Source organism: Nomascus leucogenys, chromosome 17 (genome assembly GCF_006542625.1).
Source record: "Nomascus leucogenys isolate Asia chromosome 17, Asia_NLE_v1, whole genome shotgun sequence".
NCBI classification, from domain to species: Eukaryota; Metazoa; Chordata; class Mammalia; order Primates; family Hylobatidae; genus Nomascus; species Nomascus leucogenys.
The window spans coordinates 76,327,082-76,340,582 of record NC_044397.1 but is presented as its reverse complement, the minus strand read 5'-3'; the positions used below and the strand labels follow the sequence as shown (position 1 = coordinate 76,340,582).

General features: G+C 37.9%; 1 protein-coding gene across 2 annotated transcripts in view; it reads left to right on the top strand.

Moving 5' to 3' along the window:
* Positions 1–12,422, top strand: part of CREB5 (cAMP responsive element binding protein 5) — a 415,524-nt gene extending 403,102 nt beyond the window's left edge. Inside the window, exons 6-7 of one of the 2 annotated variants that reach the window (XM_030796510.1) lie at positions 4,601–4,709; positions 5,646–12,422. In XM_030796510.1, the coding sequence (XP_030652370.1) occupies positions 4,601–4,709; positions 5,646–5,809 (273 nt within the window). In that variant the 3' untranslated portion in view covers positions 5,810–12,422. The remainder of the gene's footprint in view (positions 1–4,600; positions 4,710–5,645) is intronic. The other variant, XM_030796511.1, reaches the window with a different exon arrangement.
* The last annotated feature ends 1,079 nt before the right edge of the window (positions 12,423–13,501 follow it).

Below are 13,501 nucleotides of genomic sequence, written 5' to 3'. Positions count from 1 at the left end.
GAGCCCAGGTCTGGGACTTGGCAAGCGAATAGGCCAGATGGGAACTGTTGCTTGACAAATTGAAAGTTCTTTGTTTCAGAGTGAACCAAACCTGGTCTCAGCTAATCTACCAAAACAAAAAAGCTGGGGGAGGGTATATTGTAGAGCCCATTTTGATGATAATTATTTTTTTGGCACAAACTACTGCTTACACCAAAAAGCATTGAGGATTTATCATATAAATAATGACATCCCCAAAGCTGAACACTGCAAATGTAGCTATTAGGGACTTGTTGGAGTGCTTGCTTAAAGTATGTTTTTGTAGTATTGAATATCTCTGTGGAGTGCTGCTTCATCCCAAGGCAAACTATGGGTTTAAAAATAGATCAGTCCAACTGGATCTTACAGTCACTAAACAGCTAACTGCTTTAGAGGAGCAAACTCAAATTCATTTAGAAAAATGAAAAAATGAAGAGTTGATTTCCACCAGACAATCAATACATATTATTAATACCTTGTATTTACAAAGTACTTTTATATTAAGACCTAAAACTCTGATTATAACCTACATAGGGGAATACAAAATGGTGATTTTCCTCAATTTATAAAGCAAGGTAATTCAGAGTAAGAAAATGCCTCCAGAAGGCCTGGTTTTTATTTCCCTACTAGACTTCCAGGCCACATTTGATTTCTTTTATGCATTTTGAAACATTTGCTATCTGGTTGTTCTCTTCCAAAATGAATTCAAGGTGATTCCACTTATGTTCCCTTGAAAAGGGCTTTTACTTAAAATATAGTCTAGTATTTGTGCATTTCCTACACTAATCAGTCTTTCACTATGGAATCTTTAAGATGATTATGCATGTGCACAGCACACAATTCATTCTTCTTTCTCTAGGATAGTAATTCTTGACCTTTCTTAAGCCAAAGGCCCCTTATGAAATATAATGAAGGCTCCATAGACGCTCTCTCAGTAATATGGATACATAAATGGACATAGAAAATTCTGCTCTAAAATGAAACTATAAATGTTGCTTTGGAATCTATCCTACTAAGATTTGGAAGCATAAGAGGTGCTAGAACTGGCTCCCTTATGAAAGATAAGACCTGAATTATAAGCATATTTGAGCATACTGAAAGTAGCTAAGTAATGAATAAAAGTCAAGATTGAATCTTTCATTAGATAATTGGGTAATTTGCTGTCTCAATAGAAGGTGACACAGAATTGCTTGTAGAATACAAAAAAATTCTTTCTGGAAGGAACTTAGAGAAGTAGTTCAACCATCGTGTTTTATAGTTGGTTGGCATGGCAGCTTGGGAGCTCAAACCCTATTCTCAACTCTCCTTTTCCTACTGGATGCTGCCCCATGAATTTCTATGGCTTATGTGGTTATTAGGCCTTTATTTAGTCCTTGCAGCATCATAGTTATGTGTATATGGTATAAACAAGAAGCTGATTGCCCTTCTCTACTGAGGACATTAATTGGTGTTCATTTTCCCACAATAACATGGCTAAATAATTATTAACATGTTACATTAAGAAATATGTCCTGCCAGGCACAGTTGCTCATGCCTGTAATCCCAGCACTTGGGGAGGCTGAGGCTGGAGAATCACTTGAGGCCAGGAGTTCAAGAGTAGCCTGGGCAAAATAGCTACACCCCATCTTTGCAAAACATTTTTTAAAATTAGGTGAGCATTGTGGCACATGTCTCTAGTCCCTGCTACCCAGAAGGCTGAGGTGGGAGGATTGCTTGAGCCCAGGAGGTAGAGGCTGCAGTGAACCATGATGGTGCCACTGTAGTCCAGCCTGGATGACATAGCAAGACCCTGTCTCTATAACAATAAAAAAGAAAAAAAGAATATGTTCATATTCACATATATCTTTAAATGATGGTCAGTTGTCTCAGTATTCTCAGGGTTCTGCATTTTTACAGATCCTCAACACGCAGGCCTTTGGTCTCTGTACTTACAACATTGCTTTATTAATAAAGTGTTTTGCTGTTCATAGACTAAATGCCACCAAAGTCATATACTTTGTATGGGGTTTTGGTGATAGGCCAGGGCACCACATGTGCTGACTAGTGCTCTTTTTATAATAAAACAGCCTTATGAAAGCAAAAATTTATTGTGAAACTGTTTGGGGCATGCCAAATATCATAGGCAGTTAGCTCTTTGCTAACTGTAGAAACCCAGAGAATAGAATTGAGTGTTTTCTTAGGGAAGGGGCAATGAACACTTTGTGCCTGGGAGATCAAATGCTGCCAAGAAAGGGTTTCAATGGCCAGGACATAGCGGGGGAAGAAATGGAGACTAAATTCAACCTCTCCAAGATGGCCACAGGCAGGGGTGTTTTCTCTTCCAAAAGTATAAGAAGAGAACCAAGTTTTGTTTTTAATACTTTTCTTGTTTGTTGTTTTCTAGGTAGAAAAGTGTGGATTCACTAGAAATTGGAACTTGATTCCATTTTCTAAGATCCATTGTTTACATTATCTGCAGCTGGGAGCTTCTACTCAGGGTGCAAGGTGTCTAGCAGTTTTGATTTCAGAAAAGTGTTATTTCTGTAGTCTAAATGCAAATAATATGACATTTCCTTCTGAAGCAAATATATACACACACACACACACAAAAACACATCTCTGTTTCCCTTTTTGTTTTGGTTTGTTTGTTTTTTTTTTTTTTTTAACCAGAGATTGCCTTCATATGATGGTCTAGAAGTGACTTTCTTTTATATGTGCTATTTTGAGCAGAAGGAGAACTGAGAAAAAGAAGGAAGGCCATCTGAATTTAGATAGGTGTAAAGTCAAAGAGGAAGAAGTTAGTGTTTAAGGCTAAAATAAATTGTCCTGTAAGTTATCCCACTGACCCTGGAATTGACAGGGTCACTTTTGGTCTCCACAGAGCCCCTTATCAATCACATTCATTTGGAGTTGGGAGGTACAATTTGCTTTCTTGTATGTTCTGAGATGTAAGAGCAATTTTCTTGTTTGATTAAGTGATTTATTCATCATTAAGGCTAATTTCCCAAATAGTCATTTTTTATTTTGTAAAAATAAAGTTTGGAAGAGAAAGGGAATGAGATGAGATTTGTAGATGAGATTTTTATTATTTTGTTATTGTTTTATTTTGTTATTTTTATTTGGTTATTAATATTACTCAATATGTGGTTGCTTATAATGTATTTCACAAAGAAATTTAGAAATGGGAGATATTCCTTAAAACAGATTTCAATTTTTTTTAGAGTAACTTCTAGAATCCCAAACATACTTTCCTAGGTGATAAATACATGGCTGAAAAGCCAAGTTCATATTGAAAGTGTAGGTACAACTTAATGACAGCAATGTTAATCGTCCTTTTCTCTGTGCATGCATTTTTTAAGTCTCCTACATGTGAAGTATAATGCCTGGCAGCCACAAATAAACCTTGCCCAAAGAGAGGATATTATTGATCACAATTTTCAAATGGCTTATTCAAGATAGCACTACATTTACAGTCCACTTTTATCAAGTGGAAGCATCTCGGAGCCGCCATCTATTTTATGTTTATATTTGTAGACAATGGGTGCCAGGTTCGTTATTCTACAAAGCTATGAGCATGCCTTTGTGAATTACTATTAACAGATAAAGTAGAGATCCGAGGCAATTACATGAGTAAATAAGAAGAAAACCCCACACCATCCACAATATCCTGATATTGAGGGGGGAAAGAGTATTTTATAGACCGAAATTGACCAAATAATCAATGAACTCAATCAAATTAATTCAATCATGGCCCAAAACTTCATTGCCTCTTGCCACCCTGAGCTGACATCATCCACCCGCAGGTGACCAACATGTGTACTGTGTGCTTCCATGCCTCCTGCTCAGTGGGCATCAGGCAGGTGGATGTGCTCTGCTCAACAGTAGCCCATGAACAGTAATTGAGTAGGAGATGGTGGAGAGAGCGGTGATTCATGACTGAAGGTCAATTCATTTTCAGATATTCTTTTTAGATTGAGCAACACAGACTTCTTTTGGAAAATCTGATGGTAGATGAGTCAGCTTATTCTGATTGCATTTCAGGTGGAAGCCACAAATCCTACCACATAATTCTGCCCAATGCGTGCCTCATATTCACATTCTCAATTGGATGTCAACCTGAGCTTGTGAAGGTTACGATAGTTAAATGTATTAAGTGCTTAGTATGTGCTGGGTATTGTTCTGTTTCCCATCTATTACCGTATTTAATCCTCACAGTAACACAAATAATGTACTCTTCTTATCCCCATCTTATAAAGAGGTTGCTGGAGCTCAGCTGGGTTATGTAATCTACCTAGGGTCACGCAGTCAGTGTGGAGTAAGGATTCTCACCTGACTTCAGTTCCCATCACCTGAGGGTGTGGTCTAGCCTTTTAATAAGGTTCAGCTCTTGAGTTAAAACCTAATCTCTTCAGAAAGCCCCTGGGAAATGTGAGGGCCAAATTAAAGGTAAGCTACAAACTTTCAGGCGAACCACACTAAATAATATTCTTAATGTCATTTAGACATAACAGAAGAGTTTGCCAGTTTTGTTGTTGAAAGTGCACAGGGCTTTCGGTTTGTATCCTCTGGTCTTCTCAACATGGTTTTAATACATCTCTTTTAGAATGAAGTGTCTATGTTGAAAAATGAGGTGGCCCAGCTGAAACAGTTGTTGTTAACACATAAAGACTGCCCAATAACAGCCATGCAGAAAGAATCACAAGGATATCTAAGTAAGTCGCCGATTTTTTCACTTTTCTTTAGTGTCCAATATTTTTTGCCACTAAGTTTGCACTGAATTTGATTGAAAGAGCAAAAGTAAAGTGTAGATTGTACTTCCAGGCAGATATACAAGAATTCTTGAGTGGCTTCCAGACTATTCTTCCAAGGGGATCCCTTTTTCCTGACCCCTGTGCAATACGATGCCCACCACCTCCTGATAATTTCTGGCTACTCCTTCCCTGGCATTTCAAAGTATCAAAAAAAATACCAAATTCCAATTTTGCAGCCAGTAAGAAAAGAGCCAGCTGAAGCCCAAGTACCAGTGGCCTAGCAGTCTCCTTCAGAAATCTGTGGGCTGGGAACTAGGCCTTGGGTGAATCATATCCAGTGCCTCCAGAAACACTGCATGTTACTGACTGGGCTGAAAAGCTAGTGACTGGCCTCAGTTTACCAATATGTAAAATGATCCCTTCCTTCAGACCCCAGTTTCTACATCTGGAATGCCAGTTGGTTAAATAATAGTTGAGTAGGAATGGTGGGAGGAGCAGGGATTCATGGCTGAAGGTCAATTTATTTTCAAATAATTTTTTAGATTGAGCAACACAGATTCTCCCACCACATGTGAGTATTTTTCCACATTTGATATATGGATGGCTATTTAAAAAGACAAGATGGAGAAGTTCACATATCCATGACTGAAACACATCAAATCATTTTACTGCTACAGAAAGCATGGCTTTGCTCGTAGATATAAACTGGAAAGGCATAGCATTGTGACAACAGTTGAAAATAAAGTTTCGAAATTAACTTTCAGAAGAAAATGTGTGCAACTTCTATTTCAAGTAAATATCTAGTACCGTTTCTCTAAGGAGTCCACAAGTCCACACAAAAAAGACCTATATTGGTGTGTGTGTATGTGTGTGTGTTGTCTTTTTTTTTCTCCCTAGGTCCGGAGAGTAGCCCTCCTGCTAGTCCTGTCCCAGCTTGCTCCCAGCAACAAGTCATCCAGCATAATACCATCACTACTTCCTCATCGGTCAGCGAGGTGGTAGGAAGCTCCACCCTCAGCCAGCTCACCACTCACAGAACAGACCTGAATCCGATTCTTTAAAATGCACCATAAGACCTGGCCTCCAAGAAGAGCTGTAGCGTAGCATGCATCCTTTCTTTTAAGGGCATTTTTAGAATTAACTCAGACCTGGAAGACTCCTCAGTTCTTCAAAGACTGGCTTTCATTTTTATAGTTACTATGGAAATGTTGTCTTTTATACTTAGTTATATAAGAAAAAAGGGAGTTATGCAATTAATATCTATCAGCTTGGGAAACGCTTTGGTGCTTTTCTCCAATTTTCTGGTACCAGTTACTTGTTTATAAACTGAACCTTTTCTGTATATAGCCATGGTTTCATTCTTATCAGTCCAACCTTTGCCTGAAACATTGAATCTTGTTAAACCACAGCTTTTGGCCAAAATGAGGTATACCTAGATGTCAAGTAAGACAGATCCAAGGTAACTGGGTAGGAAATCTTTTGACATCTTAACTCATGTTGAGTTTGTGCTGTGGTGTCACCAGAATTCCAGATAAACACACAGCCTTTCCCATAACTTTTTTTTTCTTACTATAAAATATTATAAGATCCATCGATGTCCAAATAATACCACCGAGCATCTCTTCACCTCTCCTTCTCCTCTTGGTCCACTTGCTAATGCCCAGTTTTCTTCTCCATTTCCACTTTTTCTTAGGCTCCCTGTTTACTCTTCATTTTGACTTCCTTCTGTTTTATTTTTTTCTCTTTCATTGCATGTGAATAAGAAAATAATGTTTAAAGAAAAAAAAAAAAACCTCCAAAACGTGGACCTAACCATTGCTTCACTTACACTTCACCCACAGCTGGAGTTCATTCAACTCTTGCTTTTCACAAAATAGTAACCAGGAGATGTTTAATGTGCCTGATTTAATGTTTTTAATAATCAGAGCAAATGAAAGGTGGTTTAGTTATAAGTGAAGCACGGTTGAATACCAGCTGGGGAGACACTAGGGAAGGGAGCTTTGTAAGCCTTGATTGTGAAAGTCCAAATTTTGATGTGGGGCTATAACATGACACCCTTGGATTGCAACTGGTTTTATATGGCCTGTCTATAATGTTGAAAATCCATGTACTATATAATAATTCAGAAGGGCTCTATTCACTACACAGATTACATTGTTCAATCATCAGCTGCTAATAGCCTAAGATTTATTATTATTATTTTTTCTTAAGCCTATGGAACCAGCTTTGCTGTTCTGGGGGGCGAAAATAGACTAACTACTGGAGAAACAAAGAGAGAAAGAAAACCCGGTGTTTCCACAGGGGCACTTTTAGCCTTCCCACAACAGTTAAGCACTCTATGACTGCTGAAGGAACCCCATGGATGAGGCGCAAGCTACTTCACTCTTTTTTTTTCTTTTTTGAGACAGAGTCTCACCTATTGCCCAGACTGAAGTGCAGTGGTGCGATCATGGATCACTGCAGCGTCATCCTCCGAGTTCAAGCTATCCTTCCACCTCTGCCTCCTGAGTAGCTGGGACCACAGGTTCACATAACCATGCCTGGCTAATTTATTTTTACTTTTATTTTAAAATAAAAGATGAGGTCTCTCTTATGTTGCCCAGGCTGGTCTCAAACTATCCTACTTCTTCCTCCCAAAGTGTTGGGATTACAGGCGTGAGTCACTGCACCCAGCCTACTTCACTCTTCTGAATTATTCTGATTTATTTTCAACAACTTTTGTGAACTTGCCCATGATACAAAGCAGATAGTCCCTGAACCACAGTCGTGCCTCCTTGAAACAAGCCATTCTACTGTGCTAATGTTTTAATATCACATCTCACAAATAACAGGGGTGAATGTTTCTCTCTAGCAATCTAGGCAGGTGCTGGTGTTTCATCTCCATTTGAATGCTTGACCTCTTAACGTGTGTGTGTGTGTGTGTGTGTGTGTGTGTGTCTGTGTGTGTTCATGGGTTTTAAAAGAACAGTATTTTACAAAAGGTGTAGCTTTTATAAGAGTTCAGAAAAGGAAAGGATGTGTTTTTTTCTCTCACTATAGTATAAGAATCTATTTTGGAGAAAAAAAGAAAATATGAGGGTCCCGAAGCATGATTTTTATATAACTAGTTTCAGTTTTATCTAATAACTTCCTTTTTAAATCAATATTTATCAACAATCTTTCCATGTATGCAGTGCTTTCAAAAGATGGTTTTGAGTGTCCAGTGAAACTTATGACTTGGATATATGGTTGAAGAATCCAAACAAAAGCAAAAAAAAAAAAAAAAAAGCAAAAAAAGAAAAGAGAAAAAAAGAAAAAATGCAAATGAAATAATTTTCTATTATATTTTAGACAAACATATCATTTTCAAGTATTTTAAATACTGAATTCATAGCTGTTGTTTTTTAAATTCCAACAGTAACAGCTGAATGGTTTAATCTGACTGGCTTCCTAAGAAATGTTTAAGACTCAGCTTTAAAAAGAAATTAACATTCATATCTCTGTTTTGAAATCAAAAATCATATTTCAAAATTCTTTCCTAGGACCATCTATCTGTCTCCCCTCCCCCCCACAAAAAGGAGAAAGAGTGCATTAAAATGTTTAGTTGGGTTTTTTAATTTTTAATTTTTATGTTATGTTTTGCTTTAAGTAAACAAAAATTTTCCTTTCTTTACTGCATGCATAGCACTTAATAAAATGGATTTTTTAAAAATCCACTAGTAATATCAGAATGTCCAGGGAGTGACTGTCACTACAATGATGGTTTAGTTTACTTCTGTTCCACCTTTTGATTGAAATATTTAGTTGTTAGGCTGAAAGCCTCTGCAGTTAAGAACTTGCCTGAGTTTTCTTCGTTCAGCAACTTGACAGTTTGACTGATGTGCATTATATATAGCTCAATTATGTCTGTTTTTTATGCTAAGTAGGAAAACCAACCACACACATTAGCAAACCGGCCTCAACATGTAATTAGAATAAACTGTCTTCTTGTTCTACTCAGGGCCTTTAGGTGTGTTCATTCACGGTATGGAAATACAGTAAATGAAAGATTCCAACTAGTTGTCAGTGCTTCTTGAAATTCCAAACAGAAAGATACATTGGTCAAATCCAACGCTTGGCTTATCAATATTAAGTCTTTTACCTAAAGGCCCAGCCGTCACGAGACAACAGAATAATCAATCTGCCTGAAAATCCCTCCTCCTTGTCCTACACTTTTTGCCTGTTTGGGAGAATATCTTTGTACTCCATTCTCCTCCCTCAGCCAGTTACTGGGTCACCCATCCACGTGTTCATGAATCAATCATCACGGCCTTCAGAGCACCTGTCCTAAGGAGGGAAAATCCTGCCACACTGCCTCTCCCCATTCATGTGTGGTTTTCTTGATCGGTGAGATCTGTCTCTGATGTCACTGCCAGCCTCCCTGGGAACATCTATAGTGCCTCCCCTGCCTTATGTGATGGGAGTTAACAACTCAGATAAGTACACCCGAGAGCATTTCTACCAGGTAAACTCTCACTTAAATGGAGGTGTCCACATCTTAATTGTTTCTCCTTGACAAATTTCTCAATCCACGATGCCAGGAGAGGTAGAGTGAAAATCCCAGCCATGGATGAATGTACTAATTTGAAAGCCAAGTGTTAAGTCGGATGTTTTCCCGTTACGCTACTACTCAGCCCTCTCCTGCGGCCACATCAACGGATGCAAGTCACAGTCTTAACACAGCCTGTGGGAGACAAGCAGTTTGTGTGCTCACAGTATATATTATAGTAATTAGGGTGACTTAGAGCAAATACTCTTCAGATCCCATGTAGTCAGTGAAACAAAATGGAGAGCGTATTCTGATAGAGGGATGTCGACGGTGAATGTTCTGGTGGTTGTTGCCTGTTAAGTAAACTTTAGTGTGTAAGTTGAGTTTGTCGTTAAAATCATAAACCAGCTGCAGTAACAGACAAGCCTTTGGCTGTGGAGTTTTAAGCCTCGGTAACTGCTATAAAACTAGCCATCCAGTTAGGATAGAATGTGTTTCTTTCTGGTTAAAAAAAGAAAAAACCATCTAAGAAAATATATATGTATGTATGTGTGTATACAGTGAAATTCAAGGACCAAAGCAAAATTTGAATAGGAATCTATTAATTTAGAATTTTATAAGATATTTATTAATAAATGTTATTTTTAAACATTCCATTTGAACAGTATTCTGTAGGATCTACTTGTTTTTAAAGTGTTAGTCCATAATAAACTACTATAGTTATGTGTATTTTCATTTTTCAGGGTTTCAAATGGCTATTCTCCATCATTTGGTGGAAATGTTTGCTTAGATCTCTGTGCATAGACATTTCAAGGATTTTTATTGCTCTGTGAGTTATTTTTTAATCAACATTCTGAACAGTTTTTTTAAAACATTTATTTCTTTTTTCATTTTTAAAGTAAGCTCTTTCATTTCGGAAGCAGAGTTCAGCTAAAGGGAATCAGTAACTATAACTGGAACAGCTTTCTTGTAGAAGTGTAAAAACAACTTCATCTCTGCCTCTCCACCCCACCCCAATTTCCTAGAAAGCCTTGCACTATTCAGCTCCCTTAGTGCTTTTTGTCCCTTCCCGAACAATATGCAGTAGCTTTAAGCCATTCAAGCTCCATTATGCAGTATATCTGAGAAGGGAAAGGAAACAACCCATTTAAATTTGAATAAAACCGTGCCTATGCGAACAGTAGCAATTTAGAATCTCTTTTCTGCTTTTAAAATAATTTATATTTAAAAATTGCACTTTAGCTTTTTGATCCCTTTGTATTTCTCTTATTCTCTTTCTAACCTCTTCTCTGTCCTCAAACTTGCCTTTGCTCTCCTTTACAATGCCCCCCACCCCTCCTCCAAGGCTCTGAGCGGCATCATTTAAAATACTTTACAGATATTTGCACCAGGTACATTTATGTGCGTCCATTGGTAGCACAGCTGAGACCTGTGTCTCACATCAGCCTAGGTGAAGCCTACTACAGGAATGCCAAGGAGAAGAGCCAGTACACTATATAGTTTATACTCTTTATCCCTTTATTCATAGCATGTTTTTAAAAAATGTTATATTATGCAACAGATGTGAGGCAGCAGCTAAGCTATACTTAAGAATTTTCTCTCATCTTCCAAACCAAAGTGTCCTGAATAAGCCAGGAGACTTATTCTTTTGTGCACCCTGGTGCACATCTGACTGTTGTCCTAGCCATAGACTCTCTGAGGCCACTGAAAGAACAGTGGCCCTATCGATTTCATTCCTAGGTCTCAAAAATACAATGTTGCCTTGTAACATAATTAGGGACAGCACCTCTATTTCACAATTATAATCTAAGGTAGGATAAGATGACACAGCAGCAATAAACTTACAAGTAAAATTCAATACCAAAACAAACACAAAGAAATTTAAAAAACAAAAAACCTAGCTCGTCATGTTGAGAAAATGAAAAAGTGTATGTCCATTCAAAATATTTTACTATTTCTTGTGGAGTTGTGATGTAATGCTTGTAGCCAAATTGCTTCAAGAGTGTTTATATATTTTTTTCCTTATAAATTGTCTATTTTTAAAAAAAAAATATTTAACCACAGCTGAAGTGGGGGGTAAGGCCAAATTGCCAACATTTGTTAAAAGATTAATACTCTTAAGTGGCACTCTGATACCTTTCCAACTTGTCATCAGAAAGGAATCAATAATTACCAACTGTTGTATTAAGACCAACTTACAATATCTAGCTCATTAGAAGCCAGGATCTAGAAAGCTCCTTCTAAGCCATTTAAGATATTCTTACATTGAGCTTCATATTATAGAACTTTATAGGACTGGATTTTTTACAATAGAATAATTTAGCCTCAGGACTGAGAATGTGGAAGCTGAATAAATTAGCTTTAAATACATCATTAAAATCTTATGCACAATAAGCTCATTAGATTCTAGTTTTCTCCTTCAGAATACCAATGCCACAGACGCTACAGGAGATAATGAAAGGTATCAGTTGTGTTGAGTGGAGGGGGTTTAGGAGAAAGGACCCTTCCCAACCAGCAGCCAGTAGAAAATACAACCTACTCACCTTTTTCCCTTCTAAGTTCTGCTAAATCACATCTGCCTCATAGAGAAAGGAATGTTGCCTTTGAGAACTCTTGGAGAACAGATAAGCTTGAAATGTTCTCTCTAGAGAGGACATAGGGTTTGGGATCCTCTGAAAAGGCCCAGAAAAATAGCTCAGTTCAAACACAATGTTCTAGGACAATTGGAATATAAATATTGTCCAAAAATATAATTAAAAGAAAAAAGTTTAGCACTGTGTAAAGTAAGTGTTAACTGAGGAAGTCCCAAAAAGGTGCTGTCACTTTAAGTTCTGGACTTGGGGTTGTTTGTATTTGTAAACAGCAAAGCATTTGTGTTTGTTTGTCTATTTGTAAAGCAACCACCTTCCTTATTGGAAGGAGAAAAAAAAGGGGTACATACATGTAAATACTTGCTGCAGCATTTAATATGTTTAATTTTGTGTTAAGCTTTTTGTTGCATCGTGAACACATTTATTGTTACCAATGGACAATGAGTTCATTAAGACTGTTCAACTAGGTCAGATTTTTACATCTCTTTCTAGCAAGAAGAGACAAGATTTTGTGCATTTGTACAAATGTTAATATCACTGCAATTCCAATATAATAAAGCACTCAAATGCAAATAATATATGTCACCTTTGTATGATGAAATTTGGGGTTGGGGGTAATGACATCTATTCCTCACATAGTCTTGTCAGAGGCCTGTGAACCAGAGCAACTCCATCTTGAATAGGAGCTGGGTAAAATAAGGCTGAGACCTACTGGGCTGCATTCCCAGATGGTTAAGACATTCTAAGTCAGTGGATGAGATAGGTTGGCACAAGATACAGGTCATAAAGACCTTTCTGATAAAACGGTTTGCAGTAATGAAGCCAGCTAAATCCCACCAAAACCAAGATGGTGACAAGAGTGACCTCTGGTCGTCCTCACTGCTACACTCCCACCAGTGCCAAGACAGTTTACAAATGCCATGGCAATGACAGGAAGTTACCCTATATGGTCTAAAAAGGGGAGGCATGAATAATTCACCCCTTGTTTAGCATATCATCAAGAAATAACCACAGAAATGGGCAACCAGCAGCCCTCAGGGCTGCTCTGTCTATGGAGTAGCCATTCTTTCTTTCCTTTACTTTCTTAATAAACTTGCTTTCACTTTATGGATTTGCCCTGAATTCTTTCTTGCACGAGCTCAAGAACCCACTCTTGGGGTCTGGACCGGGACCCCTTTCCGATAACAGTCTCATTCATGACTTATAAGCCAAGGCTTACCCTTTCAGGGTCACCATTATCTAGGGACAAAAGGAGATCAGATTTTCTCCTTCCCAGACCAGCACTACATTCCCACTGCCTCTTCCATCCAACTTCCCAACTGAGGTCACTAATCCAGCATATTCATAGTGGGTTGGCCATACAACTTAATTTCACTTTAAGTGAGTTTGGAATTAGCAGATTTTAACAGTCAAGAAATAAAGGCAGCCTGAGGTCATGCTCCAGCCATGTCTAGGAACCAAGAATCACGTGCTGGCTTTTCAGACAATCAAATCCTGGCGTTCTTTGCTTGATCTCCAGAGGAGTCCTAAGGGTAGTCTTAGTCCTTTTATGTGTTCTTTTAGATATTGCCCTTCCTTTCTTCCTCCTCTTGCTTTTATTCCTTTTTCTTTTTTTAGTCATTCTCCTTACACTCGATATCTGATCCATCAGCAAG